Below are 27,115 nucleotides of genomic sequence, written 5' to 3'. Positions count from 1 at the left end.
TCAACTCGACATTTAGATAAATCGAGTGTCGTCAATTAAAAATGGTTATTTCCATTCTTATGCCAATACGATATATCCTTGTGAACCTGAGATAAAAGACACCACAGAGTCTGACACATCTGTTTCAAATTTGGATATTTTCCTTGAAAAAGACGTGAATGTATCTAACAATCAAGCTCTATGATAAACGTGATGACTTTAACTTTTCTATCATCAACTTCCCTTACTTATGCAACAATATACCTTCATCACCTGCATATGGAGTTTATATATCTCAGTTGATTCGACACGCAAGAGCAAGAGTTCCATGGTCAATACAATGACCTTGTCAGCAAATACAGTTTATCAATGAGTCAAATGCTGACTGCCGTTTTTCATACTTATTGCTTGTCCATTATTTATCCACTGAATTGACGACGGATTTTCCAGTATTTCCCGATCAGGACAATGAGTTACAGTGGATATAACCAGTCAGCAGGGGATGCTCAATCCTCCATGGCACCTCATCCCACCTCTGATCTTTTAGAGATCCGTGTTTGCTCTGCTCCTTTTTTGTATTGTTTTATGGACTTATGATCTTGAATACTGTTCGTTATCTCCATATGTTTCATTTGGAATTTTGAAAGCTTGTGTTTTGAAAGCATTTCTCAAAAACGTTTTTTCTCAAGACAAAACACGAAGGGAGATGATCAGGGGACCCAGCGAGATTGTCTTTTTAGTATGCAGAGAACAGTCTTAAAGTACAGAAACAATGGATACGAAAGTCACAGATTTTAAATTTGAATATTTTTAAAGATATAAATATAGATATCTGAAAAGTCGCTCTATTTCTTGATGATTATTTCAATCATTCTGTGAAATAGAAGTATCGGTGAGGCTAGCAGATAAGTCAACTTTATCGTTTAATGAGTCTCAAGTTAAATGGTTGAGGTGTGTGAGTTAATCCAAGCTTTCCCTCTAGAGAAGGCAAACACTCGGGATCCTCTGGTTTTATCTCAAACTTCTGTAGAAATCTGGTGAAAAACAAGAAAAGCTCCATTTTGGCGAGTGATTCACCTAGACACGTCCTGGGCCCTGAAAGAACATGAAGAATATTCATAGATTAGACTATTGATTTCTGAGTATAGAGTAAAATAGGATGTCTTGGTTTCTCTTGTCCATTCACTTCATAATAAAATTGTCTTGAGCATTGCTATTGATGAATTTTTTTTCAATGTTTTTCGGAAAAAATTTACAAAATTATTTAAGAAAAATTATTTTCTTACCTACGGAAAAGGTGATTAACTTGTCTTTCAAGTCTCCACGACATCTCCCGTTGTCATCTAAAAACCGCTCTGGTTTAAACTTTGAAGGTTCGGGAAATGTTTCTGGGTCCATCATTACGGAATCCAAAAGAAAGAGTACTGATGTTCCTTTAGAAAAAAGATACCCTTTGTACATGATATCTTCCTTGGCTGCATGTGGAGCTGTCATGGGTGCAACATTTCCAAGTCGCTGAGTTTCCAGAATGAATGCCTCTACCAATGGCAATAGATCCTTGTGTACCATCTTGGGTTGTCCCTGACCTATAATGTCATCGATTTCGTTTTTAAGTTTTTTCTGCCAATGTGGATAATGAATCAAGAACAGAAGCGCCCATCTCAATGTTGTAGAAGAAGTCTCAGTTCCTGCAGCAAAGAAGTCCCTTAAAATTTGGTTCAGATGTTTATCTGTAACAGTATAATATGGTGACATATAAAAAAATAATTCTGGCTTTATAATTAGTGATTTTTTATAGAAATTAACAATGCAAAGGCTAAGAATTGTCGATTGCCCTAAGTAGTTTTTATGAATATTAATGGATTACCTGTGAATGTAGCGCTGATTTCTTTTGTTTTTTGTTTTTGTTCTTGAAGAAAAGCATCGATGAAATCATTGATGTGGTCCTCGTCAAAATTTTCTCTGTGTTCCTCTATTTTTTCATTCAGAAATGCTTTCAAAGCATTAACATTATTCAGGTATATGTCAATGTTAAAGATGCCGGTGTGCCGCAAAGATGGAAAAAGAAATACTGGAGAAGATATCGTGACACTACTGAATGCTCTCGACAACAGATCAATTAAGTGCTTAAATCTTGTATCATCATACTCAAATCGTCTACCGAATAAAAGCGAACATATAACGTTAGCTACAGATGCATTTAGTACACTTTGAATGTCAAATGCCTCGTTTTCATTTTCTTCCAATTTCTCCATCAAACAATCTACTTCTTCCATGATCTGGCTTTCCAAACAACGCCTCCCAAATCCAAACTTACGTAATGTCGTCAGTGCAAAAGATCTCGTTTCTTTCCATAAAGGCCCTGATGCAAACAACACACCTATCAAGGAAATAAGAGAGTAAAAAGATGATTAAACACGGAAGATAATGTAGCACCTGATACATGTACACTGTGCAGTCTTGCTATAACTAAAATGATTTTAGATCAAATTAATCATTTTCATGAATGTACTGAATATTTAATTGTATCTGTTACCATCATCAACAGCCAGTGCAAAATATAATTCTTAGGACTAGTGTCAAAATAGTTTAAGTTTATTATCGTTCTGAGCGTAGCGGCTCCTAGTAGTACTATCTATAACTCGATCTTTTATAGACCCCTCAGATTGAAATCTAAAAACGAATGATTTTTTACTTTACCATTTCCTTCAGCCATATCACCGGATAGGGATCTTGGTCTCTCAGAGGTGGCATCGCCATGTTTGACCAGTAATGCCCGTATGTTGTCAAATCCGTGTACAAATATGATAGGTTTATGGAAAATCATTAAGGTATAGATGTCTCCATAAATCTTCCTCAGTCTCCTGTGAGCTTTCAATGCCTCTGATGGTTTGAAGAGTCCGACATTGCCGATGATGGGGTAACATGTAGGACCAGGCGGGAGTCCTTTTGGTCTTCCAGTCAGGCTCCATAACAAGGAAAGTAATACGACTACAATAGCTAACGCCTCCCACATAGTGCAAAATGTATATCGTTAACCTACTTTAATTGAACTCCTAATGTATGGTTGCATTGCTGTGCTAAAATTGAAGATTAGAAGTTTCAACGCCGAAGGCCGCTTATACTGCAATATAAATATTAAAAACTTATATGTATTTTCTCAAAGGATATAGATACTTAATCATGCTTGACAATGCTGCTTATTCTGTCCAATGCTTAAGTTGTGATGACCTTTCAGGTCTCATTTTATGCTTCTCATGATACATTCGATGCTGCATTTTATGTAAGGGTAAGCGCTCCATTCCTTAAAAGTAATAGAGCCGAGGTCCCGAAGGGACTGAGGCCCACTATTTTTTAGTAATGGGGTGCTACGAGTATATTAACCTGCGTAAAATCACCTTTTTAAATGCTTATATTGATTGTTTGTTAATTAATATATAATAAAGTATATTTAAAATTATGCACTGTAAATACACATACATAGTAGTACAGTAAAACACGGTTATAACCAAGTCCTGGGGACCTGTGAATTTAATTCGCTATATCCATAATTCATTATATCCGTATAACGAATTCGTATAACCATATATAGCGAATTCGCAATATACATGTTTTCCTTCAAGTGTTACTATCAAATATGTTGGGGAAGCAAATATTACAAAACATACCTTCGATAACTAAGGTTTTATTATGAAATATTTACATCCACTGAATATTTTCTTCTTTATTTCTTAAGAAAACCCATTGCGATCATCACTGCATGAACTACATTAGGCATATCACCTGTACAATTTTCTTGATCAGTGGCCTTTCCATCAATGAAATGTACAAAAACGTTCGCATCATTAACACAATAATTAATATTTTTAATCCTACTTAAAATAATAATTTAAACAGATATAAATATAAACAATAAAATGCTTTCTTTGTTTGTTATTATTGGATTGAACAGTCGCAGCTATTGCAGAAAAAATTTACATAACCCGCGTAATTTTAAGCGGGTTATGTATTTTTTCTGCAACAGCTGCTTCCGTTTATTCCAGTAATAACAAACAAAGAAAGCATTTTATTGTTTAATTGAATTTTATATACAAATGCTGAGAGAAAATAAAGTCCGTTCAATTATTAAAATTTTGAAATCTTTAAAAGTTCGTTATAAAAAATGTAAAATTCATTATATTTAACATCAACGGAACTCCAAATCAGTTCGCTATATCCGTAAATTCGTTATATCAAAGTTCATTATAAGTTATAATGAACTTTGATATAACGAATTTACGGATATAGCGAACTGATTTGGAGTTCCGTTGATGTTAAATATAATGAATTTTACATTTTTTATAACGAACTTTTAAAGATTTCAAAATTTTAATAATTGAACGGACTTATAACAGTAAAATTTTACAAAGATTTGTTAATAATTTTGCCGGGGACCCAGAAAAACTTCGTTATATCCGTGAATTCGCTATATCCGTGATCGTACTAAACGTGTTTTACTGTAGTATTTAATTTATATATATAGGGAGAAAGTAAGGCAAAGGTTTGTTCGTCATGTTAAAAGGGTTATTTTCAATCTACCATAACACAATGAAATGAAAGCTGCTTTTTCAATAAAAATGAAACTCGTAAATTTACTTACCTTGTCACTGGTCATTTGAAAAATTATTCTGTGAGAAAACATTCTGATTGTACACATAAGTACTTTTAAATTGACATATTAAATGCTTGAGTTTTTGATTGACAATATCTATGTCGTTTTTCGAGACCATGTCTTCCAACAATCCGTTGGAATTCCTATTCGATTGCATTATTCGAACGAAAGTCGACTATTGGGATGTTTATTTGAAGAAAAAAAATCATCGATGGCGTATTTATAAATCAAAAACAGTTTTCGTAAATTTGTTAAAAAAAAGTAACTTTCTAAAATAAAATGTTATATCAATAGAACTTTGCTAATACTACTCGTAAATCAACATAGCATAGGTGTGTAAAAAATCATATTCTGGACTGAATTCCTATCATAACCTCTTCACAATTTTAGAATGTATCAAACTCATACATGTTAACAATGGTGGCAAATAAAATCAAATTGTAGCACTCCGGAGTATGAGGAGAGACACATAGTACAATTAAAAATATAAATATTTACTTATTCGGGGAGTATTTTTTCCCTAATAAATGGACACAGTTTTCTTAAAAAGAATTGTTTTTTGAATTCATTTATCTTTGTTATTTGTAATAAAATAAGTGAGTAGTGCCTAATGGATTTGACTAACAGTTTTGTATAAGTAATGGTTATAAGCCGAAAACTGTCCATTATGTCAGATATTAGACGACCCGAGGCGCGTAAGCGCCGAGGAGAGTCTAATATCTGACATAATGGTCAGTTTGAGGCTTATAACTTACTTAAAACATTTCACCATTGTCGAACACTTCCATTGTTAACTTATTGGACAGTCACAGGTAAGGTCTCGTTCTGTTTGGATGACTACCTGGCACTGCTCATCAAGTTAGGCCAAAGAAAACCAGTTTTGGTTTTTCTTCTGTCTTTATCAATAGTAGGAATCATCAAAAGGTGTTTTATATCGATAAATATGAAAATTAACTTTGTTTAGTCTTATTTATCCGCATTGCGACATTTTTTATATGTACTACGCATGCGTAAAAGTCAGTTCTACTAAATTCTTTACAATTTATATATTTTACAACGCAATGACCACGGATGATGACGTACATTTTAATTTTGAAAAAAGACCTTCAGAATCGGGTGTTTTGACGATGCCATTTATTGATTACACCAAAATGCCTAAGTTAAGGTTTTTACTGTGAAATCCGGATATATATTCTTATGTTTCGGAATTTGCAAGAAACAGTTCCCGTTAAAAGGTAATTTTTGTAAAGCAATAGGATTTGAAGGATTTTACTCAAACAACTGTTTATTAAAGCATTTTCTATGAAATTGGGAGATTATTCCTGATGTATTTTTTAAAAAATGCAATTCTCTTTTGTGCGCAGGCTTCGAACTCGGAAGGATTTTACACCAGCCACTCCTTAAAACGGCAGATACTCGATTAAACGACGCAGGACTAGGTGGACAAATGGTCATAAATCACCGGACGAAATTACAGATTCCGTTGGAATTTCGTAAGCTAAATTTTGTGCTAAATGCGGAAAAATGGATATTTCAATAAACAAAAAGCCCAAGGTTGTGTGTAAGAAAACACATGCTTCTCATTCATCTTTTGTGTCCATTGGATTCATTCTATATATGTTCCGTGGATCAATCATTGTGAAATGAATCTATTATATCTGATTATATAGAAATGAACGGTGAATTTAGGAAATTTATAATCGGAGCCACGGATGCATTTACAATAATGAATCTGAGACATTCAATTCATTGGATTATTTGTGCCATTTTCAATAGGATTTTTTGTGAAATATTAACATTTAACGCTACTAATTTCCTACATTGTTCATATTAAATTGTTTGATTTGTCATTGCCTTTTACGTGGTGCTTACTTATTTGCCTCGCCCTTTGTTCTCATTTTAACGTTACCTGTACCTGTCCAATAAGTTGAATCTTATCGGACACCTACAGGTAACTTATTGGACGGGGTGCAGGACAATAACAAATTTATTGAACCAGGTTTGACAAAAGATGACGTCACAGAAATGTTTTAAGACATAGTTATGCTCGTAGATCAGATTGATATATCTTTAAAGATTTTGAGCAATGCTAAAATAACTGAAAATATGTTTCTGTTTAATGAAAATATAATGAAGATAAATGCAAATACGATGAATGTAATATTCAGAAGAATTGAGGGAGAATCGAGAGAGTATGAGACCTGCATAACTTCTGATATAATCACAGACGACAATCTGAAAAAGGATAATTCATAAAGATGAAATATGTGGATAACGAACAGTTTTCAATTTCATAAGTCCATTAAACAATACAAAATAGGAACAGAGGAAACACCGACATCCAAAACTTCAGAGGTGAGATTTGGTGCCATGAACAAGTGAGCATCCCCTGCCGACCGGTCGCATCCACTGTGAAGAAATAGAAATACCACCTAAACCCCTTTCCCTCCGCCCCGAAATCTGCAATTTTTTTATGTCGGTTTATTTTTTGCGAATCTGGGTCAAAAAACTGTCGGTAAAATTTTATGCCTCAAAATTTTGCGATTTGTCATTGTCGCTAAAAACTAAAAAAAAATCTTAAGTTTTTTTTTTATTAAAGTCTTTAATTTACAATAATATGCATACGATATATTGCGCATAAAATACAATGTTTCACCCTCTTTCTTTGGTTAAATAAATTAAAAGAATAGTGCTGCTTTTTAAACAATTAGAGGATAATGAATGTTTAGTGAATTTTTTTAATTTATTTTCAAGAAAAAGTATTTTTTGCGAGTGATTTATCTACAAATTTCGATATTTACTGTATATCTGACCTTAAACATTTTCATTCAGAGTTTTATATTCCCTAAATCTGAGTTTTTAAAAAAATGTATTCATTTATTTGGCAGAATTAATTAAGCAAGTCATCAATTATTACAAACTCTATTTTAATTCGGTATTTCTTAGACTCACAGTTCTCTGTAAATGATGTACGTAACTTTAAATCTAAAGCTTTAAGACGTTTTCAGCTTCAACCAAGTAAACAACAATTCAACTTATGGACTAGAGATCTAGAGTGGAGTTCAGAGTTAATTTATTGCTATTAAGTTTAGAGTTAAAAAGTCTGACTTAAGCCAGTCCCTTCTATTTTACTTCGTTTGAAGTGAAATAATATGGTCTGGCTTGAGTCAGACTAACAGTTAATTTTTATCAATTAATTAATTGGAGATTTTTTGTCGCTGCTTAGAAAACTTCATTTCCTTATTTTATTATTTATTCATTTATTAATGCTTTTGGAGGGTTTCTATTTGGATTCAATGCCCTACAAACAAAAGCAAAAAAGCATTTGATTAAAACTACGCAAAACAATTTTAAAAACATTTTCAGTATAAATGAAATCAGCAAAGCCAAAATTGAAGCATACATTTATTAAAATAATGAATTTAGTTTAAAAAAAAAAACAGAATTTTTATGTCCAGTTTCATAATTCTTTAGTCAGATTCGCACATAAATAATTTCAGCAAGCATCTTAAACAAAAAAAAGTCTGGAAACAAAATTTATAAAGAATAGTAGAAGCTTTTCGAGTTTTTATGATGATACGAAAAAAAAAATTAAAAATATGTATGATATACGTTAGAGTTTGGCTCCGTGGCATAATAAATACTTCACTGATGATTTTTTTTTCTTGGAGAAGATGGAATTAGACGGTGTGGGTGTCACATAATGTCAAATAGTAGAACTTCAAACTGCATGTTAATTAACTATCGGAATCAATAAAGGTATCATCTTAATACATGTAATTGAAACTGTAGAGATTATTATAATTTTACTTAATTTTATTCATTATCACCAAATATTTAAAATGTCATATATATCAAATTCAATGGCGCTGTACAAATATCATATGTAAAACAAATAAATCTATAAAAATTCAAAGCAGTCATATTTAAAATCAAGATAAGTCAAAAAAATCAATGTCACTTTTAAATATCTTAGATTTCTTAAGGGGCAATATCCCTCTGCTCCAAATTTCACGACTTTTTTTTCTTAATAACATTGAATTTGTTTTACCATAAATTCAAATGGAAAATAGCTGAAGTTATTTTTTTTTTTCAGAAATGAATAATATGTCAAAAACATGATGTGAAAAAAATTTGATATGGTAAATGCTAGATTAATTTTTTTATCTCACAATTAAATTAGAAATATGAATATATAAAAATAATATTTAACTTTTATTAGAAACATATACCCACTGCTTTTTAAAAGAATAACAAATTGTTTTCTGTGCATGAAAAAAAAAAGTATCCATTCCATAAAGTCTTTATCGTTCCATTATTGTTGAAAATATTTTTTAATGAAACAAATATTAATTAAATGTTTATAAACAAAACTGCATCTGAAATTTCTGTACAATTAAAAGAATTATACTTTAAGAGAGAGATTTCTCAATTTACACTGTTTAAAGGAACTAAGTATAAATGTTTTAGGTAAAATATTATAAATATATTTTTAATATACTAGCAATAGAAACTAAAAATCAACATTTGTACCATAAAATAAGGTTGATTAAGTTGACTATAAAATTGTCCTTATGGATGAAACTTGTAAACTCTGACATGACAATTCACTGAATATCATTACAAAATGTCTGAAGAAAGTTATCTCTCTAACCAGAAGAGTTATCTCCCTTATCAGAGGGATATTCCACCTTAAATACGTACAAAAATAATAAATTAGTACGCGTTTTACCATATCAAATGATATAATGCTGATAATAATTCTTTTTTTTTTATTTCTGCATGCCGAAAACCTGTATTTTACAGCAAAAAATCAAACTTAAGTGTTATTTATTTTAATGCCTTATTGACAGACAAATCAACGAGCATAATTTTGAGAAAATGTATTTTCCCCTCTTAAAAGTCATTAGAGTATGAAGAAAAACAAAAAGTATCCATTCCTATGTCTTTACTCAATGTTAGAACTTTGTTTTGGAACAAGCATGTTAATTTTGCTGCTGCGTCTATCTATCAAAGTTATGCGGGTTTTTTTTCGTGTTTCAGCACATTTATAAAACCAATTGTGACTTTTGCATGAACACCTTCATTCTTTCCAAAAAATACTTTTTTTATGCACTAATCTAACATTTACATTATTGATCTCAAAACCACTCATGTACACTTCTGTCACATGCCTTTAACACTAAACTTAAATACAGACACTACAATCTAACGTTTTAAAAGTCTTAGTTTAAAGGGTTTTGGACTGTACGTTATTCCTAATATGCCCTCCGTATATGAGGGCAAACACTCGGGATCCTCTGGTTTTATCTCAAACTTCTGTAGAAATCTGGTGAAGAATAAGAAAAGCTCCATTTTGGCGAGTGACTCTCCTAGACATACCCTGCGTCCTGTCGAAAAAGAAGAAAAATGTATTTACTTTCACGTTCTAAAAATTTCTTAAGAAATACATTTTACTTATAGGTTAGGATTTCAGAATAGAATTGCACGCTTTTAACAAAATAATTGATTCATTTATAAATTGGATTTTTCAAATTTACTTTACCCAATTATCAAACACTGTATTAATTTTCTGTACCTATTGAAAACGGAATCAGTTTATTTTTCTGTTCCCCTTGACAATTCCCGTTGTCATCTAAAAATCTCTCTGGTTTAAATTTGGTGGGTTCCGGAAAGGCTTCTGGATCCGACATAACAGAATCTAAAATGCAAAACACCAGGACTCCTTTGGGGAACAGATGTCCTTCGTAGACAAAATCCTCACCGGATGCATGTGGTAAATTCATCGGAACTATATCTGCAACTCGCTGAATTTCCAAAATGAACGCCTCTACCCTGGGTAGTTTGTCTCTGTGTTCCATCTTAGGCTGACCTTGACCGATGACGTCATCAATGTCCTTCTGTAGGATTTTCTGCCATTGTGGATAATGGATCAAGTACAGAAGCGCCCATCTAAGTGTTGTAGAAGTAGTCTCAGTTCCAGCACCAAAGAAATCTCGTACACTGACGACAAGCTGTTCATCTGTCAAAAGTGAAACACAGTCTGATGAACTTCATTTCATGACGCTTATAAATGTGTTAAAAAGATATATTCTAAAAGGATTCAAAAACACTCTCAGGGAATAAATACACAAGTGTACTATATAATTATACGATATTTTAAAATAAATATTTTGAGCACATGAATGCTTTCGCCTCCATGGCACCTGCTCTGATGTTTTTAGAGGTCTGTAATTTCTCTATTCACCTTCTGTTTCCCATTTTAACAGGTGGACGAATTTAAAACTTGGCGAATCAAAAGAACAATGTACGGTTTTTAAAAAACTGTGACTAAACGAATTTAAAACGGGACAAATTTTTTTTTTTGAAAAGTGTGAAATGACGAAAATTACTTTTTTTTTACCTGAAAATGTGTTTATTTCATTATCTCTTTGTTTTTGTTCCAGGAGGAAAGCATCAATGTAATCGTTGATGTTGTTCTCATCAAAATTATTCCTGTGATCTTCTATCATTTCATTGATAAATGAAGTCACTTCATTAGTTTTCTCCATTCTTGTGCGAAAGTCACTCAGCTGTAAATGGCGTAACCAAGGAAAAATAAACTCAATTGAAGAAGCATTGGCAGTGGAGACTATTTCATTTAGCAGACGAATTAATTTTGTAAATTGGGCATCCTTATAATGAAATCTTTTGCCGAATAAAAGTGAACAAATGACGTTAGACACCGAGGTGTTCAGAATGCTCTGAATGTCAAAAGCCTCTTGTCCGTATTTTTCTAGTTCATCCATTAAGCAATCTACTTCCTCCATAATCTGGCTTTCCAAGCAACGTTTCCCGAACCCGAACTTACGCATCGTTGTCAGTGCAAACGTTCTTTGCTCTTTCCATAAAGGACCTGATGACCAAAGCAGTCCTACAAAGTAAAATATTGAATATCCTTTTAGAATTATTTTATTTATTTTTTTCAGTGTTAAATCATTTTGATTGATTGATTGTATATTGTTTAACGTCCCTCTTGAGAATTTTTCACTCATATGGAGACGTCACCGCATGCCGGTGAAGGGCTTCAAATTTAGACCTATACTCGGCACTCAGGGCCATTGAGCAGTGAGGGTTCTTTATCGTGCCAGCGCCTACCGTGACACGGGACCTACGTTTTTAAATTCATATCCGAAAGACCCGTGACTTTCACTTCTAGTGCCGAGCGCTTGGCGAAGGAACAGTCACTACCTTTGTTTACGTCTTAGGTATGACGCGGCGCCGCGAACGAGAATCGAACCCGGGCCTCCCGATCACGAAGCGAACGCTCTACCACTAGGCTACCTTGACCGGTCTTAAATCATTTTGAAAATATCAACAATGATTAATTAAGAACAATATGTGCTGCGAACAAACCTTTTCCTTTTGCAATAGCTACAGTTGGTAGGATTTTAGGTCGCTCTGAGAACACGTCGCCATGTTTTGCCAGCAGTTCCCTAATATGATGATATCCATGGACAACTATTATAGGTTTGTAGAATATCATCAAAGAGTAAATGTCTCCATAGATCTTCCTCAACTTTCTGTGAGCTTTCGGGGCTTCAGATGGTTTAAAGAGTCCTACATTACCGATGAATGGATAGCTTGTCGGACCTGGTGGAAGAACTCTGGGTCGTTTGGAAAGACCACAAATCAAACAGACCAACACAACAATAATGGCCACAGTAACCCACATCGTGCATAGAGGAATTTTTCCAAACGTGATGGAATTTGGCTCACGAAAGATATTCACTCCTCATAACTTTTCTAAAAGTGCGTTTTCTTATCAAGCTTGAAGTGCAAAAATACGTCCACAACACTGTCTGACCTTGAAAGTTAAATCAGCGTTCTAGTTTGTTACCTCGGCTGAAATATATGCCACTGCGTGACAAACCTATGGTATATAATGAAAAACGACAACAGCACAGTTGGAATTATCACAGTTCCTTTTTTTATTGATTGTCATACAGCAATAGCTCGACGTATATCCATTTTTACATTATTAGAACTTGATAACACTGTATTTTGTTTGCCATCTTTTTATTGACGGATCATTTTATGTTTGTCTTGACCAGGTAAAGCCAGGTTTTTTTCTTCATTTGAAACTAATGAAAGAAATAATTATTATATACATATGTGATAATTGCATGTAGTTGAGTTAAATATTGAAAAAAATTACCTCAAGAAAACCATGCTATATTGATTGTTTTAACCGTGACCGCATAACGTCTGCGCAGTCATTATTTTTTGGAATAACACCCGTTGTCAAGCAATGTTGTCTGTTGCTATGCTAGAAGGCGTGTTTTCATTATTCAGCGGGTAATAATGTTTTTAACAAATGTTTTCCGACGAATCAGATTAAATTAATTTACATCAAGTATAATATATTTAGTTATGGTATTTCTTTTTTATCATCCCGTGGGGATCTGGGTTAGAATAGGTCCTCAGTACCCCCTTGCTTGTCGTAAAAGGCGACTAAATGGGGCGGTCCTTGACCGTCCTTCAGATGAGACCGTATAAACCGAGGCCCCGTGTCACAGCAGGTGTGGCACGATAAAGATCCCTCCCCGCTCAAAGGCCGTAAGTACCGAGCATAGGCTTAAATTTGCAGCCCATCACCGGCAATGGTGACGTCTCCATATCAGTGAAATATTCTGGAGAGGGGCGTTAAACAGTATACAATCAATCAATCAATCTCTTTTATCGTTTTTACATTAAAGACACATTTACACACATAGTCTACCATAATTCTCTTTTCTCAACATACGAAAGCACTCGCAGATTACTATATACTACTCACAAGTGAGCGAATTTAAAACGAGCGAATCCAAAGAAAAAGTATAAATTAAAAAAAAACAATGACTGAGAAATTGCTTTCAAGTGTGAAAGGGCAAAATTAACCCCGTAAAATGTATTTGACGAACAATTTATTATGATATTATATGTTACAATTTCTTTTCGGTGCCCCAGATATGAAACAGCTGTGTCAGACTCTGTTGTATCCTTTATCTCAAGCTCACCAGGATACAAGTATATCGTATCGACACAAAAATGGTTATTAACATTGTTAATTAACAATACGTCGTCGATATAATTATCTAAATGTCGACTTGAAGGCCAAAGCAAGTATTTTCTTCTTTTCACACAGAAGATTTTGAACAAATTATCCTTCATATGAATACAAAAATAGGTCTGCTAATAACTACATTTAGGTATATCAACTCGACATTTCGGTATATCAACGACGTATTGTCAATTAACAAAGGTAATTTCCATTCTTATGTCGATACAATATATCCTGGTGAGCTTGAAATAAAAAAAAAACACACAGAGTCTGACACATCTGTCTCATATTTGGATATTTTACTTGAAAAAGACGTTAATGGTAATCTTTTTGATTAGATACAAAAGAGCATGCTTTATGTATGAACATTTTCTAAAACGAGGTAAATTATTGACAAAAAGTTGATGAAACAAGAAATTCAGCAGTTTCGTTTTAAGTCATCATTTCGTAAGTTCTATGGTCGATACAATGACCTTGTCAGCAAATACAATTTATCATTGAGTCAAATGCTGACTGACATTTTTCAAAATTATTTGCTAGTTTATTATTTACATACTGAATTGACGATGGATTTTTCTGTTATTTTCTGATTAAGACAAGGAGCACACGGTGGGTGTCACCGGTCGGCAGGGGATGTTCACTCCTCCATGGCACCTGATCCCAACTCTTATATTTAGAAGTCAGTGTTTGCTCTGCTCCTATTTTGTGTTGTATTGGTTTATGGACTTTGGGTCTTAAATACTCTTTGTTATCTACATATGTTTCATCCATTTTTAGAAATTGTTCAACCGTAGTTCGTTCATGGTGTAGGTTATCGAATGAATTTGGAGATGAAACAAACAACATTTCATGAATTTATATATGTGACATTAACTCTCTGTGTTTCTCTTTCTTCTGTAACTCAAGATCAAATGTCAAAAACACAGCAAATAAATGTCGTAGATTTTCAATGGCATACGAAGACCCATTATTTCGATTTATGAAATGTCTTTCTTAATATCTGTTTGTACCATTAAGAGAAACAGTGGGAGAGAGTCTCGTCCTGTGCCTGGTTGAAGGATTCTAGCTTTGTAAACATTCTACAAAACAATAGTCTGTGTGAAGAACGACAGATTGATCAAACAATTTCTTCTATTTAGAAAATATATTTATTATCTAGAAATAAAAAACACACACGTTGTTTGATTGATATGGACATCATAGTAACAACGGAATGATAATGCATCAACCTATGACCACTTCTCCATTGTTGATCTTCATTTGTTCAACAAAAACAATTTTGAAGTATACATTTTATATAACCATCTTCACGATTAATCTTGGTAATTTAAACCAAAGTCTGTGAAACTTATACTCGTAGTAACTCAACAATACTTGAAATAGATTACTTCATAACAGTTCTTGCTTGATATTTTATATTTAAACAGTGCTCGACAGTGGTAGAGAGCTGTACACTTGTCCAGTTACACCGGATGACTTTATCTGAGTTTCTTTGGTTACCCTAAGGTTAACCTTAACATTCCTAACGTTTGACGAGCCTCAGTTTGAATGGTTGAGTGGAATTGGTCGCTCCAAAAGTTCCTTGAAGGGAAGGTAAACAATCTGGATTTTCTGGTTTTACATCAAACCTCTGCAAGAGTCTTGTCAAGAATAAAAAGAGCTCCATTTTGGCGAGTGGCTCCCCTAGACACATCCTTCGTCCTTTAAGAGAATAAATTTGCGAAATATATCAATCGGTAATAAATACTAACAATTTAAAGATATTCAGCACTGCACAATCCTAACAGATAGCAAGGTTTCTCTGTTGGAATTCATGACTTTAAATGTAAAGTTTTAAGACAATTTTTTCCATTGCTGATTACATCAACCTACCAGTTGAAAAAGCAGTCACTTTCTCTTTCTTCTCCACCAACAGCTTTCCGTTCTCATCAAGAAATCTCTGTGGGTTGAATTTGGAAGGTTCTGGGAAGATCTCAGGATCGGACAGCACGGAATCTATGAGGAAAAACATAACTGCTCCTTTGGGGAAGACAAAGCCTTGGTACCAAATGTCCTCGCTGGTTGTATGCGGCAGGTTCAGTGGAAGAATGTTCGCCACGCGCTGTACCTCTAGGAGGAATGCCTCCACTCCGGGTAACTGTTCTTTGTGCTCCATGTTAGGTTGACCTTGACCTATGACGCAATCAATGTCCTTCTGGAGCTGCTCCTGTATCTCGGGATAGTTAATCAGATACAGAAGGGCCCATCTCAGTGTCAGTGAGGTCGTCTCTGTTCCCGCGGTGAAAAAGTCCCGGACAGATCCAGCCAGCTGTTCGTCTGTAGGAAAAAGGCAAGAAAATCATTAACTTAATTAGTTCTCTTTGTGTTGGGAACAAATGAGGCTTAAATGAATTTATGTTGTAAAATGTTTAAAATATTGTTTGAAATACTTTTTTCATTGATAACAATTATACAAATATTAGAAGAAGCGAGTCGTGTACTTGTAGTGACCATAATGAAGAAAATGCTTAATACTTCTAATACCGTAGTAATAGCTAATGTTAGAACATTGACCATGTTTATCCCACAAACAATATTTATCAACTATCATTAAACATGTGCAGGCATGTGTGAGTTTCACATATATATATAAGTTCTAGGTACCCGTAGCGTTAAGTTCATTCTACTTTGTGACTCTGAATTGAATAGTTTTACATCTACATCTACATCAAAGCTTCTGATCTTGTTGTTTCAATTTTTACCACTTACGACATCGTTTGATCATTTTATGGAGAAACTTATATCTACTTTATTTACCTGTTGGTGGTGTTTGCAATGATTTTTTTCTATATATATAAGGTAATTTATCTTTTACATTATTGATATCTAACATGTGTAACAGTGTTGTTGCAATTCTTTTTTAATCATAAGCAAAACATGTGTCATTTCAGGTGAAGAGAAAATGAAGATATATGGATTTTCTTGGTACGTGCTTTACCTGTAAATGTTGTGTTGAGGGACGTGCTTTACCTGTCTATGTTGTATTGAGGGACGTGCTGTACCTGTAAATGTTGTGTTGAGGGACGTGCTTTACCTGTAAATGTCGTGTTGAGAGACGTGTTTTACCTGTAAATGTTGTGTTGAGGGACGTGCCTTACCTGTAAATGTTGTGTTAATCTCACTCGTCCTCCGCTTTTGTTCTGCGAGGTAAGCGTCAATATAATCATTAATGTTGTTCTCGTCAAAATTCTTCCTGTGTTCCTCTACCCTCTCAGCAACAAAATCGTTTAGGGCTTTAATGATGGGGGCTGCTTTGTCAAATTTAAAAATTTTAAAACCAGCTAATTCAGGAAAGATGAAAGCTGGGGATGAGAAGCTTAAGACTGCTATTAGAGTGTTAAACAGATTCAACAATCGCTTAAATTTAGCGTCTTCATAGTCGAACCTTTTCCCGAACAGAAGTGAGCAGATAACATTTGATACACTGGTTTTTAACTGTTCCTGGATGTCAAACGGTCGACCTTCATATTTTTCAAACTCTTCCATCAAACAGTCCACCTCTTCCATCACTTAGCTTTGGAGGCATCGTCTTCCAAATCCGAATTTCCTCATCGTTGTCAGAGCAAAAGTCCTCTGTTCCTTCCACCAAGCTCCAGACGACCAGGCCAAACCTTTAATTAGTTATTTCACTGATAAAGACCTTGTCTGCTTTATTATATTGGCTTTGTTAAAATCTTGTTATATTTTTTTTGAACTTGTCTTGCAATTTTTTTATTTTTAATACTAGTAATTCATTGAAAATATAATTAAAGTCCAAATTGAATTCTATAACTTTACCTTTTCTTTTAGCGAGGACTTCCGACGGAAACACCCTGGGTCTGTCTGAAAACACATCCCCGTGTTTGACCAGAAGTTCCCGGATGTTGTGGAGACCATGGATAAAAATGACAGGTCTGTGGAAGATCATCAAGGAATAAAAGTCTCCGTAAATCTTCCTAAGTCGCCTGTGATCTTTCACGGCCTCTGAGGGTCTGATGAGTCCCACATTCCCAATGATTGGATAACATGACGGACCTGGTGGAAGTCCCTTCCGTCGTCCGGTCAGACTCCACACCAGACAGACCAACACACAGACAATAGCTAAAGTCACCCACATTCTAGTGATACTTATATCGTCTGACGGAAACTGTTTCAAGCTCTGCTTAAAAACGCTAAATATAACTAAACATGCTAAAGGTCGAATGCCTCACAGTTTGTTATGTCCGCGAAATGTTGCCAATAACCTGTTTACTTATGTATCTATACAAATGTCGTTACATTTCTTCAATTCCCTTTAAAGAAGAAAATCTTAGTCTGATATTTGGACAACTATTTCCCAAGCTCAACTTTTTTTTGAAGGGGAAATGTCCTCTAAAAGGTAATATTTAGAACATTTTATTTTAATTGTATTGAAATTGAACGTGTCCTTTTGACCTATAGATCTGATAATGACCTCGGCCGACAGAACACGCTGCATGAGCAGGCACTTGTTTTTGTTAATCCTGTCTGTACCGTGACGTTCAACACGCCTCAGAAATTACTTGCCACCCTTTAACACCCACCGGGCAACTTTAGCTGGACAAAAAGGATAATAACAATTAATATCTTTGAATAGTAGAAGGAACTAATGGCCAGCAAAGCCCAATTATAATTTCTTTTCAATTTTTTTTAAATGAATATAATTTAAAAAGTTGATAATCAGGAAAAAAAATTCACAGAAATGTTTCCAAATTTGACAACAAAATGGATTAGATCTCGCAAGAGTTATATCTTTATGTATATTGTATATATGTTATGTTAATCTGGTGTCGTGTCTTAATTATGTAATGAATGCAGGTGCATTAATTTAAACAGATTATTAAATTGCCTTGTTAGTTGCTAAGTGATAGGTGTAAATTGGAACATTTCTATTCAGAAACATGTACAGGGATAAACAATGTCAATTAAGTGGTTTGATACGGTCTACTTGAACAAAACACACTGGTTGAGATCAAAATTGATTCCCGAAATGTACTAAGTCTTGGAGGATATTTATCTTGATGATGATGATCACACATTAGTCATTAAAAAAGATTCTAAGTGATTTTTATGTTCATTTTTTTTTAATTATACTTAAGTTTGAGATCAAAAAAAAAAAAAAAATTATGAATGCACTTGCTCCGCCCCCTTTTGCGATCCTTCAACTCATTATTTTTAGAATTTCGACATTCAGTTTAAACCTTTGACCATCTACAAAATAATATGCTTCTTTGTAACTAAAAAGAGTTAAAGTCGATACAATATTATAAACATTATACACAGATTTTCTTTGCATAAAAATCGCATTTTGAGGGTGTGATTCACTATACCATTGTTTTACGTATAGTCTTGCATGTTTATATTTTAAAAAATATTTCAATATTTAATAGTCCTCGAATAACTTGATTTTATTCAATCGTTTAAAAAAGAAATAATTAACTAGAAATGCAAGAAACTCTGCCTGTTGAATTGTAATAAAATATGTCAACATTGGGCTAATTTTACTGGTTACGACATCGCCTATACCAGTGAGCTAGGCCTTTGTATCAGACGATATTCATAGGGGGCGTTCCATTTTTCATGAAGTCCCCAGATGCGTTACCGTGTTGCCAGTTTGTTGATGACGGAATGATATCTACATTGGTCTAACCCTCTATACTATAAATCAAACATATGGAGATAACGAACAGTATTCAAGATCAAAAGTCCATAAAACTATACAACATAGGAGAAGAGAAAACATGAACCTCTAAAACATCAGAGGTGAGGTGGGATCAGGTGCCATGGAGGAGTGAGCATCCCCTGTCGACCGGTCACATCCGCTGTGTGCTCCTTGTCATGATCGGGAAATAACGGAAAAATCTGTCGTCAATTCAGTGTATAAATAATGGACTAACAATTAGTATGAAAAACGTCAGTCAGCATTTGACTCAATGATAAATTGTATTTGCTGACAAGGTCATTGTATCAACCATAGAACCTACGATATGATGACTTTAAAACGAGCCTGCCGAAATTCTTGTTTCACCAACTTGTTTGTCAATAAATTACCTCGTTGTAGAAATTCATATGTAGAGCATGCTCTTGCGTATCGAGTCAACTGAGAAATATAAACTCCGTATGCAGGTGATGAAGGTATATTGCTGCATAAGTAAGGGAAGTTGACGATAGAAAAGTATAAAGTCATCACGTTTATCATAGAGCTTGGTTGATAGATAATTTAACGTCTTTTTCAAGTAAAATATCCAAAAATAAAACAGTTTTGTCAGACTCTGTGGTATCTTTTATCTCAAGCTCACCAGGATATATCTGCTTCATATGAATACAAAAATAGTTTTGCTAATAACGGGGCGCAATTGGTACCCATTGGAATTGCAACTGATTTTTGGAAGACCTTGTCTCCAAAAACAACATATAGATATTGTCAATGAGAAACTCAAGCATCTTTTGAAGTCGACTTCAGAGTACTTGTGTGTACAATCAGAATGCTTTTTAACAAAATAATTTTGCAAATGACCAATTACAAGGTAATAATTTTACGAGTTCCATTTTTATTGAAAAAGCAGTTGTCAATGATATCGAAAAGCAGAATATCGCAATCAAAGTATAGAGGGTTGAACCTAATGTAGAGTTATCATTTCGTCATTTACAAACATGGAGAGCGTCTAGGATTCTGGCCCTGGTGTCATGATAAAGTCTCTCAACTCAAGTAAAAAGTCGCCCGCGCAGTGTAGTGGTAAGGGCGTCTGCTCTAAAATCGCAAAGTAAGGAGTTGATCCTTAAGTTCGAATCCCACTGTGGGACGTGGAGACCGGTGCTTCGGATGAGACTGTATAAACCAAGGTTCCGTGTCGCAGTAGGTGCTGGCAGAAAAATTTCACACATGGCTCAATGGCCCTAAGTGCCAAATATAAGACCAAAATTGCAGCTATCCACTGGCAAGTGGCGGCGTCTCCATATGAGTGAAAAATTCTCGAGAGGGTCATTAAACAATATACAGTCAATCAAAGTAAAACAAAAGTTATTTAAAAAATGAAAAGTTTCAACACAAAAAGGAAACAATTTTCAATAACAATTAAAATTTCTTGTTTTTTAACAGACATAAAATTACACTATACAAATTCGATTATAAAACTGTTTAAAAATTTCTGTCCACATCATTACGTGAATATTGATGGTAGATAACCGGTATTTCTACAATCTAGTTCCACCAATATTTTAATCAGAATAATAGAACATTTAACAATAATAATGTGACGTTCAAATATACGAATAAATACCATAAGTCTTAAAAAATCTTATATACATGAATATACAATACACAATTTTCTATATTTCCTAGGCTGAGTGCTTTTGTTTAACACTGATACAAGCATTATTTTAGTCATTTCACCACTGTGCAATGAAACGCTCTTCATCTGAACATGCTGAGGCTTTTGGGAATTGTTCTGTATATCTCTAAGTATTCATTTAGAGAAGCATGTCTCAACGTTTAATAAGCCTCACATTAAAGGCTTTTGGTTCGTTGGCGAAACCAAGTGTGCCCTCCAGTGATGGTAAACAGTCCGGGTTTTCTGGTTTGATGTCGAACCTCTGCAAGAGTCTTGTCAAGAAAAGAAAGAGCTCCATTTTGGCGAGCGGCTCTCCCAGACACATCCGGCGACCTGATATATAGACAAATATAATTTATATACGAGGGCTGTTCAATAAATAATGTCCTGAAGTGTATGACATACAATACAGCTATCATATGACATTAAACTTGACTTTCTCTCATTGTTGAATCTTTACTAAATTTATAACAGTTTATGTGACCACTTTTCATCACATAGTTTCATCGTGAGAAGCTGGGAAACAAGGGCTATTCGAGACACTGCATGGTAAAGAATCAGTAAACTAGAGTGAAATTAAAAGCTTTATTAAAGCTGCTGTAAAACTTGTTAAAAATCCCAAAGAAATATTCACTGAAATATGCGACATTTACAGCAACCAATGCCTGTTTTATAGACAAATGAGCAGGTGGATTTCAATGATAAAAAATTACATAATGGGCATCAAAAGTGGGTACCGTCCTTGCCAACAAAAATTATAACAACTTATGTACTGTTTGCCAAATTTCAACAAATAATATTTGATGATGTATGATTGACTTTAAGACACATAGCAAATTTGATAGACATCATATCGGGAGTAGTTTACAATATATTCAAGAGAAACGTTTGACGGTAAAAAAAAAAAAAAAGTTTGGTACTCAAATGTCATCCTATATTTTGAAAAATGAGAGAAAACGACAGTGTGCACGAATGTCTTACAATTATTTTAAAATATCAGTAATTGTAGTTATCCGAGTTTGTTTGATATTCAAACAGATAATGGAACTTGAATCTATTGCTTAGAACCCTCAAAACTAAGTTTACCATAAGATGTACTTGATAAAAATGGCGAAGGTCTGACAAGAGCAAAGGTATGCAAGAGCACAAAGACAAATTTATATGCAATTTTCTTAAATATTAGTGGTATTGCTGTTCAAATTCGTATTCGGGGAGACAGTTTAATTTCTGGAGGAGTCTAGAAAGCAATTTTTTGCAAAAAAATCGAAAGGTTTATTAGAGAAAGGACCCAGAATCAGGAATCCACTACATTGAATTTTTCATGATAGCGTCCAAACCTGCATGCACTGAAGAGTAAAGGGGTGTTCGGGATAAACAGAAAGTTAATGTTTTTTCACATTAACAATATTCGCCAGATCTTTGACCTTTTGACTTGTTTCTATTTCCAAACTTGAAAAAAAACACCTTTCAGAAGGAAGAAACAAGTCCAGGAAATCATTGGATCTGGCATTTTCCAGTATACTAAGGGTTATACCCAAAAATGAGTTCCAAAGATAATCAGAAATTTGATAAAAATGTTACGGATGTGTGTTTTAATTAAAAGTGATTAATTAGTAAAATCATGAAGACTAATTCATTGAAAAACGTCTTTTGCTTCTTTCCGAGCACCGAGGATATTATTTATTGAACAGCCCTCGTAGAAGACAAATATACTGACATTGACTAAAAATAAGGTTTATAGTCATTAAATTATCTTCAAGGTGATAACGTATAGGATATTTATATATGGACCTATCTATGGGATTAATTTATAGTGACAAATAACCATTTCGAGACAGAAAACATAAAACCAAGTTTTTTATCATAATTTTAAGATAATCTTTTTTTCTTTTCATTTTATCTTATACTATTATAATAGTCTTTATAATTAAGAATGTTCTGAGAAGGATAGTGAATGTAAAAATGTGTCATAATTCATTTTTCTTTATTTCCCGATCATGACAAGGAGTACACGGCGGGTGTTTTCTCCCCCACGGCACCTGATCCCACCTCTGTTGTTTTTGAGGTTCGTGTTTCCTCTGCTCCTATTTTGTAATTTTAAGTGGACTTTCGAAATTGAATTCTGTTCGTTATCTCAATATATTTCATACATGTTTCAGTCATAATAATGCCCTTGAAAGTTGTTTGAAAATTTTCTAAAATATTCCAGCAAAACGACAAACCTGTTGAGAAAGCAATGACTTTGTCTTTCTGTTCTGTAGAACATTTTCCGTTCTCGTCCAAAAATCTTTCTGGTTTGAATTTGGAAGGCTCTGGGAAAATAGTCGGATCAGACAGCACCGAGTCTAACAAGAAAAACATGACTGCTCCCTTTGGAAAGAGATAACCTTGGAACCAAAAATCCTCGCTTGTTGTGTGCGGAAGGTTCAGGGGAACAATGTTCGCCACTCGCTGGACCTCTAGTATAAACGCCTCCACTATTGGTAATTGTTCTTTATGCTCCATGTTCGGTTGACCTTGACCTATGACACTGTCGATGTCCTTCTGGAGTTTCCTCTGCATCTCGGGGTAGTTCGTCAAATATAGAAGGACCCAGGTCAATGTTAAAGACGTCGGTTGTGTCCCAGCTGTGAAAAAGTCTCGTACGGAACCAGCGAGTTGCTCATCTACAACAAGGAATATACTTGAACCATATGGAAAGTATAAAAACCCATGTTCAGGCCCATGAGCATTATAAACAGGAGTACAATTTTTCTCAAAGACCAAGTTTCTGAACCCTGTGCTATTGTCTTTAATACTTGTTTGTGAAACTAAAACTTCATACAATGCAGCGTAGTTCAGGATCCCTACTTTGAGAGCACACTTTCATTTTATAATGACAACATATTGCCCTTCCTTTTTTGAATGTTTATAAAATGTAAAGAAATTAACCGTCCTTTTGATTCCTAGGTTTAACAATCAACCCTATCAGATTTTAAATATATTGAGAATATATAAATAAACAGTTAAATTCCGTTATCTCGAACACAATTATCTGGAATATCGGGGTTTTATCAGTGTGCTTTGTCAGTTCCAACTGTACTTTTCTTTATGGATTTGAACCTCATTATTTTGAATAATCACACATACCGACGTTTAATAATTGGTCCTTACTGTATTCATGATACCAAGATTTGACTGTATAATTTAGTTTTGACGTGGTTTACCTGTAAATGTGGTGTTTATTTCACCAGTCCTGCGTTTCTGTTCTGCGAGGTAAGCATCGATATAATCATTTATGTTGTTCTCATCAAAGTTTTGTCTGTGTTCCTCGACAATTTCACCAACAAAATCAGTCAGAGCTTTGATAACAGGAAGTGCTTTGTTGAAACCTGTAAAACGGGTCAGTTGAGGAAAAAAGAATGCCGGGGCTGAGAGGTTCAAAGCTTTCAGTATTGATTTAAACATGCTCAACAGCTGCTTGAATTTTGCGTCTTCATAGTCGAATCTTTTGCCAAAGAGAAGGGAACATATCACATTGGATATGCTAATTTTCAGCTGTTCTTGGATGTCAAACGGTCGCCCTTCGTATTTCTCAAACTCTTCCATCAAACAGTCCACTTCTTCCATCACTTGGCTTTGGAGGCATCGTCTTCCAAATCCGAATTTCCTCATCGTTATGAGAGCAAATGTCCTCTGTTCCTTCCACCAAGATCCAGACGACCAGGCCAAACCTTCAACAAAGAAACACCCTTTATTATTTTTCATTATATCAGCTCCAATAATCTTGTCAAAAATACTTGTAAGCCGCTTGAATGTAAATGTGTTTATTTAATAAGCTTTAATAACAAGAAATGTTTTCAATCAAGACGTGATAAAAATGTTTTCTAAAACGAGGTGAATTATTGACAAACAAGTTGATGAAACAAGAATTTCAGCAGTCTCGTTTAAAGTCATTATTTCCTAAGTTCTATGGTCGATACAATGACCTTGTCGGCAAATACAATTTATATTATCATTGAGTCAAATGCTGATTGACTTATTTCATACTTATTGTTAGTCTATTATATATACACTGAATTGACGACGGATTTTCCCGTTATTTCCCGATCATGACAAGGAGGACACGGCGGGTGAGACCGCTCGGCAGGGGATGCTCATTCCTCCATTTTGCACCTGATCCCACCTCAGATTTTTTGGAGTTCCATGTTTGCTCTGTTCCAATTTTGTATTGTTTACTGGACTTTTGAGCTTAAATACTGATCGTTATCTCCGTAATTCATTCAAAAAAGTCGGGACCTAATTTTGTTTCTGTATTAAATTTGACTACAAATGTTCTGTCTGCTTGGATACAAAGGGCTCACGGCAGATGTTGCCGGCTATCAGGGACGCTCACTCCTCCTTGCCACCTGATCCTTAGTTTGTATCTATTGTTCGTGACTGCAGGACATGGAATTCAAAGTCAACGTATGTGAAGCCTTAGGCCAGTTAGATAACATCTTACATGTGTGCACATTAAATATTTATTTGATAAGCATACCTGCCGTCTCCAGTCATCTAGTAAACGTGTTAAAAATGATATTAATTCTTATTTACCTTTTCTTTTGGCGAGGACTTCCGACGGAAACACCCTGGGTCTGTCTGAAAACACATCCCCGTGTTTAACCAGAAGTTCCCGGATGTTGTGGAGACCGTGGATAAAAATGACAGGTCTGTGGAAGATCATCAAGGAATAAAAGTCTCCGTAAATCTTCCTGAGTCGCCTGTGATCCTTCACGGCCTCTGAGGGTCGGATGAGTCCGACATTGCCAATGATTGGATAACATGTCGGACCTGGTGGAAGTCCCTTCCGTCGTCCGGTCAGACTCCACAACAGACAGACCAACACACAGACAATGGCTAAAGTCACCCACATAGTGTAGCTAACATGGACGCTATATCAGACAACGTGTAAAGTGAATAACAAATGGCCTTATCAAGTGCCAGGGTCGACAATATTTATTTTCTGAAACGGTTCAGATAATGCCCACAGTTGACCTTGGTCGGCCATATAAATATATAAAATTAATTAACATGCTATATACTGTTCAGAAAATTTTAAATCTTTACACAGGCTGTCTGTTAATATTTGAATAAAGTATGTTTTAATTAAACATAGCCTAATTTTCGCCACATTTCGAAATAGCACTTTTATTTGGATATACGTATTCTGTACTTCTCAAGGCCATTATATACACATCACTCTCGCAGCGCAGAACGAATTTCGCCTGTTTAATAGTTTAGACCTGTATTGCGCAGCGAGAAAATTGAGTGAAAAAAGTTCATCGCTGCATCGCATTTGATTAAAGATATAAAAAAAAGAAACACATAGGTTTGGTCTGCAGGAATCGGTGTAAATTATGTCCAAAATATGGTCGGCTGACCACAGCTGCACAGACCTTGCAAAAGTACGCACCTAGGAAAATCTTATACTTAGTATTTACAAAGTGAAAAATGTCATACAAGAACAGATCTAGTAAATTATATTGAGGAGGAGCTATTTAATAGATCTCTAGAACGTTCTCATAGGAACTTGGGTTTTGATTTATAAATATGTATGTACCGTATTGATATGTAAAAAAAAAAAAAAAAAAAAAAAACTTTATAATAAATCATGCAAGACCCAAGTACCTGCATGTGGACAATCCCTTTTAGAATATTGTTTCTGCATTGAAAGGCTGATATTTGCTCTTAATTATTTTAAATGATTTTTGTGTGCGCATTTTTTCAGAAAAAATAAAGAAAAATGTTTTATTAGCAAGTAAGACACTTTAGAGCTAAAATTTGCTGTTAACATTAATGAATGCATCAATTTATGGAATGCCATGTACGACAGCCAACTGCTTACTGCCAACTGCCACACATATTTGAATAAATTTTATTTTTATATTGATATTTATGTAAATTAAAAAAAAAGCGCGGATCTATAGGACATTTTTCCAAGAGGGTCACTCAGGTAAAAAATTCAACCCAGAAATTTCTTGACAAGAAAAAAATACGTGAAGTCCTTTCCTAAAT

General features: G+C 34.4%; 3 protein-coding genes, 1 long non-coding RNA gene and 1 pseudogene across 4 annotated transcripts; 1 reads left to right on the top strand and 4 right to left on the bottom strand.

The window, feature by feature from the left end:
• Positions 1-689: 689 nt before the first annotated feature.
• Positions 690-3,005, bottom strand: LOC134274646 (cytochrome P450 2C23-like). Its single transcript, XM_062756916.1, has 4 exons — positions 2,680-3,005; positions 1,847-2,359; positions 1,266-1,709; positions 690-1,074 (listed from the first exon to the last, which is right to left on the bottom strand). Exons 1-4 carry the CDS (start codon positions 2,993-2,995, stop codon positions 896-898), a joined length of 1,452 nt encoding a protein of 483 aa, XP_062612900.1. The 5' UTR covers positions 2,996-3,005; the 3' UTR covers positions 690-895.
• A 2,693-nt stretch (positions 3,006-5,698) lies between these two features.
• Positions 5,699-6,480, top strand: LOC134274556 (uncharacterized). Its single transcript, XR_009993645.1, has 2 exons — positions 5,699-5,865; positions 5,995-6,480. It is a non-coding gene; the product is annotated as an uncharacterized LOC134274556 (long non-coding RNA).
• A 3,180-nt stretch (positions 6,481-9,660) lies between these two features.
• On the bottom strand, positions 9,661-12,470 carry LOC134274635 (cytochrome P450 2C15-like). Its single transcript, XM_062756911.1, has 4 exons — positions 12,026-12,470; positions 11,034-11,543; positions 10,209-10,652; positions 9,661-10,020 (listed from the first exon to the last, which is right to left on the bottom strand). Exons 1-4 carry the CDS (start codon positions 12,342-12,344, stop codon positions 9,839-9,841), a joined length of 1,455 nt encoding a protein of 484 aa, XP_062612895.1. The 5' UTR covers positions 12,345-12,470; the 3' UTR covers positions 9,661-9,838.
• Positions 12,471-15,208: 2,738 nt separating this feature from the next.
• Positions 15,209-17,883, bottom strand: LOC134274623 (cytochrome P450 2C18-like; annotated as a pseudogene).
• Positions 17,884-20,907: 3,024 nt separating this feature from the next.
• Positions 20,908-26,062, bottom strand: LOC134274613 (cytochrome P450 2C37-like). The gene is made up of 4 exons (XM_062756893.1): positions 25,655-26,062; positions 24,286-24,792; positions 23,302-23,745; positions 20,908-21,412 (listed from the first exon to the last, which is right to left on the bottom strand). The coding sequence occupies exons 1-4, from the start codon at positions 25,971-25,973 to the stop codon at positions 21,234-21,236; spliced, it is 1,449 nt and encodes a 482-aa protein (XP_062612877.1). The 5' UTR covers positions 25,974-26,062; the 3' UTR covers positions 20,908-21,233.
• Between the last annotated feature and the right edge of the window lie 1,053 nt (positions 26,063-27,115).

Source organism: Saccostrea cucullata, unplaced genomic scaffold (genome assembly GCF_032062105.1).
Source record: "Saccostrea cucullata isolate Sc308-1 unplaced genomic scaffold, CSIRO_AGI_Scuc_v1 ctg2331, whole genome shotgun sequence".
NCBI classification, from domain to species: domain Eukaryota; kingdom Metazoa; phylum Mollusca; class Bivalvia; order Ostreida; family Ostreidae; genus Saccostrea; species Saccostrea cuccullata.
The sequence above is the reverse complement of the archived record's forward strand: the minus strand, read 5'-3'. Positions and strand labels throughout refer to the sequence as shown.

Coding starts and splice junctions, on each gene's coding strand:
- LOC134274646 (XM_062756916.1), bottom strand. CDS start 2,995: ATGTGGGAGGCGTTAGCTATTGTAGTCGTATTACTTTCCTTGTTATGG. Junction 2,360..2,679: donor TGATATGGCTGAAGGAAATG/GTAAAGTAAAAA, acceptor TTTCCTTGATAG/GTGTGTTGTTTGCATCAGGG. Junction 1,710..1,846: donor AATCAGCGCTACATTCACAG/GTAATCCATTAA, acceptor ATACTGTTACAG/ATAAACATCTGAACCAAATT.
- LOC134274635 (XM_062756911.1), bottom strand. CDS start 12,344: ATGTGGGTTACTGTGGCCATTATTGTTGTGTTGGTCTGTTTGATTTGT. Junction 11,544..12,025: donor AGCTATTGCAAAAGGAAAAG/GTTTGTTCGCAG, acceptor TTTACTTTGTAG/GACTGCTTTGGTCATCAGGT. Junction 10,653..11,033: donor TGAAATAAACACATTTTCAG/GTAAAAAAAAAG, acceptor CACTTTTGACAG/ATGAACAGCTTGTCGTCAGT.
- LOC134274613 (XM_062756893.1), bottom strand. CDS start 25,973: ATGTGGGTGACTTTAGCCATTGTCTGTGTGTTGGTCTGTCTGTTGTGG. Junction 24,793..25,654: donor AGTCCTCGCCAAAAGAAAAG/GTAAATAAGAAT, acceptor TCTTTGTTGAAG/GTTTGGCCTGGTCGTCTGGA. Junction 23,746..24,285: donor AATAAACACCACATTTACAG/GTAAACCACGTC, acceptor TCCTTGTTGTAG/ATGAGCAACTCGCTGGTTCC.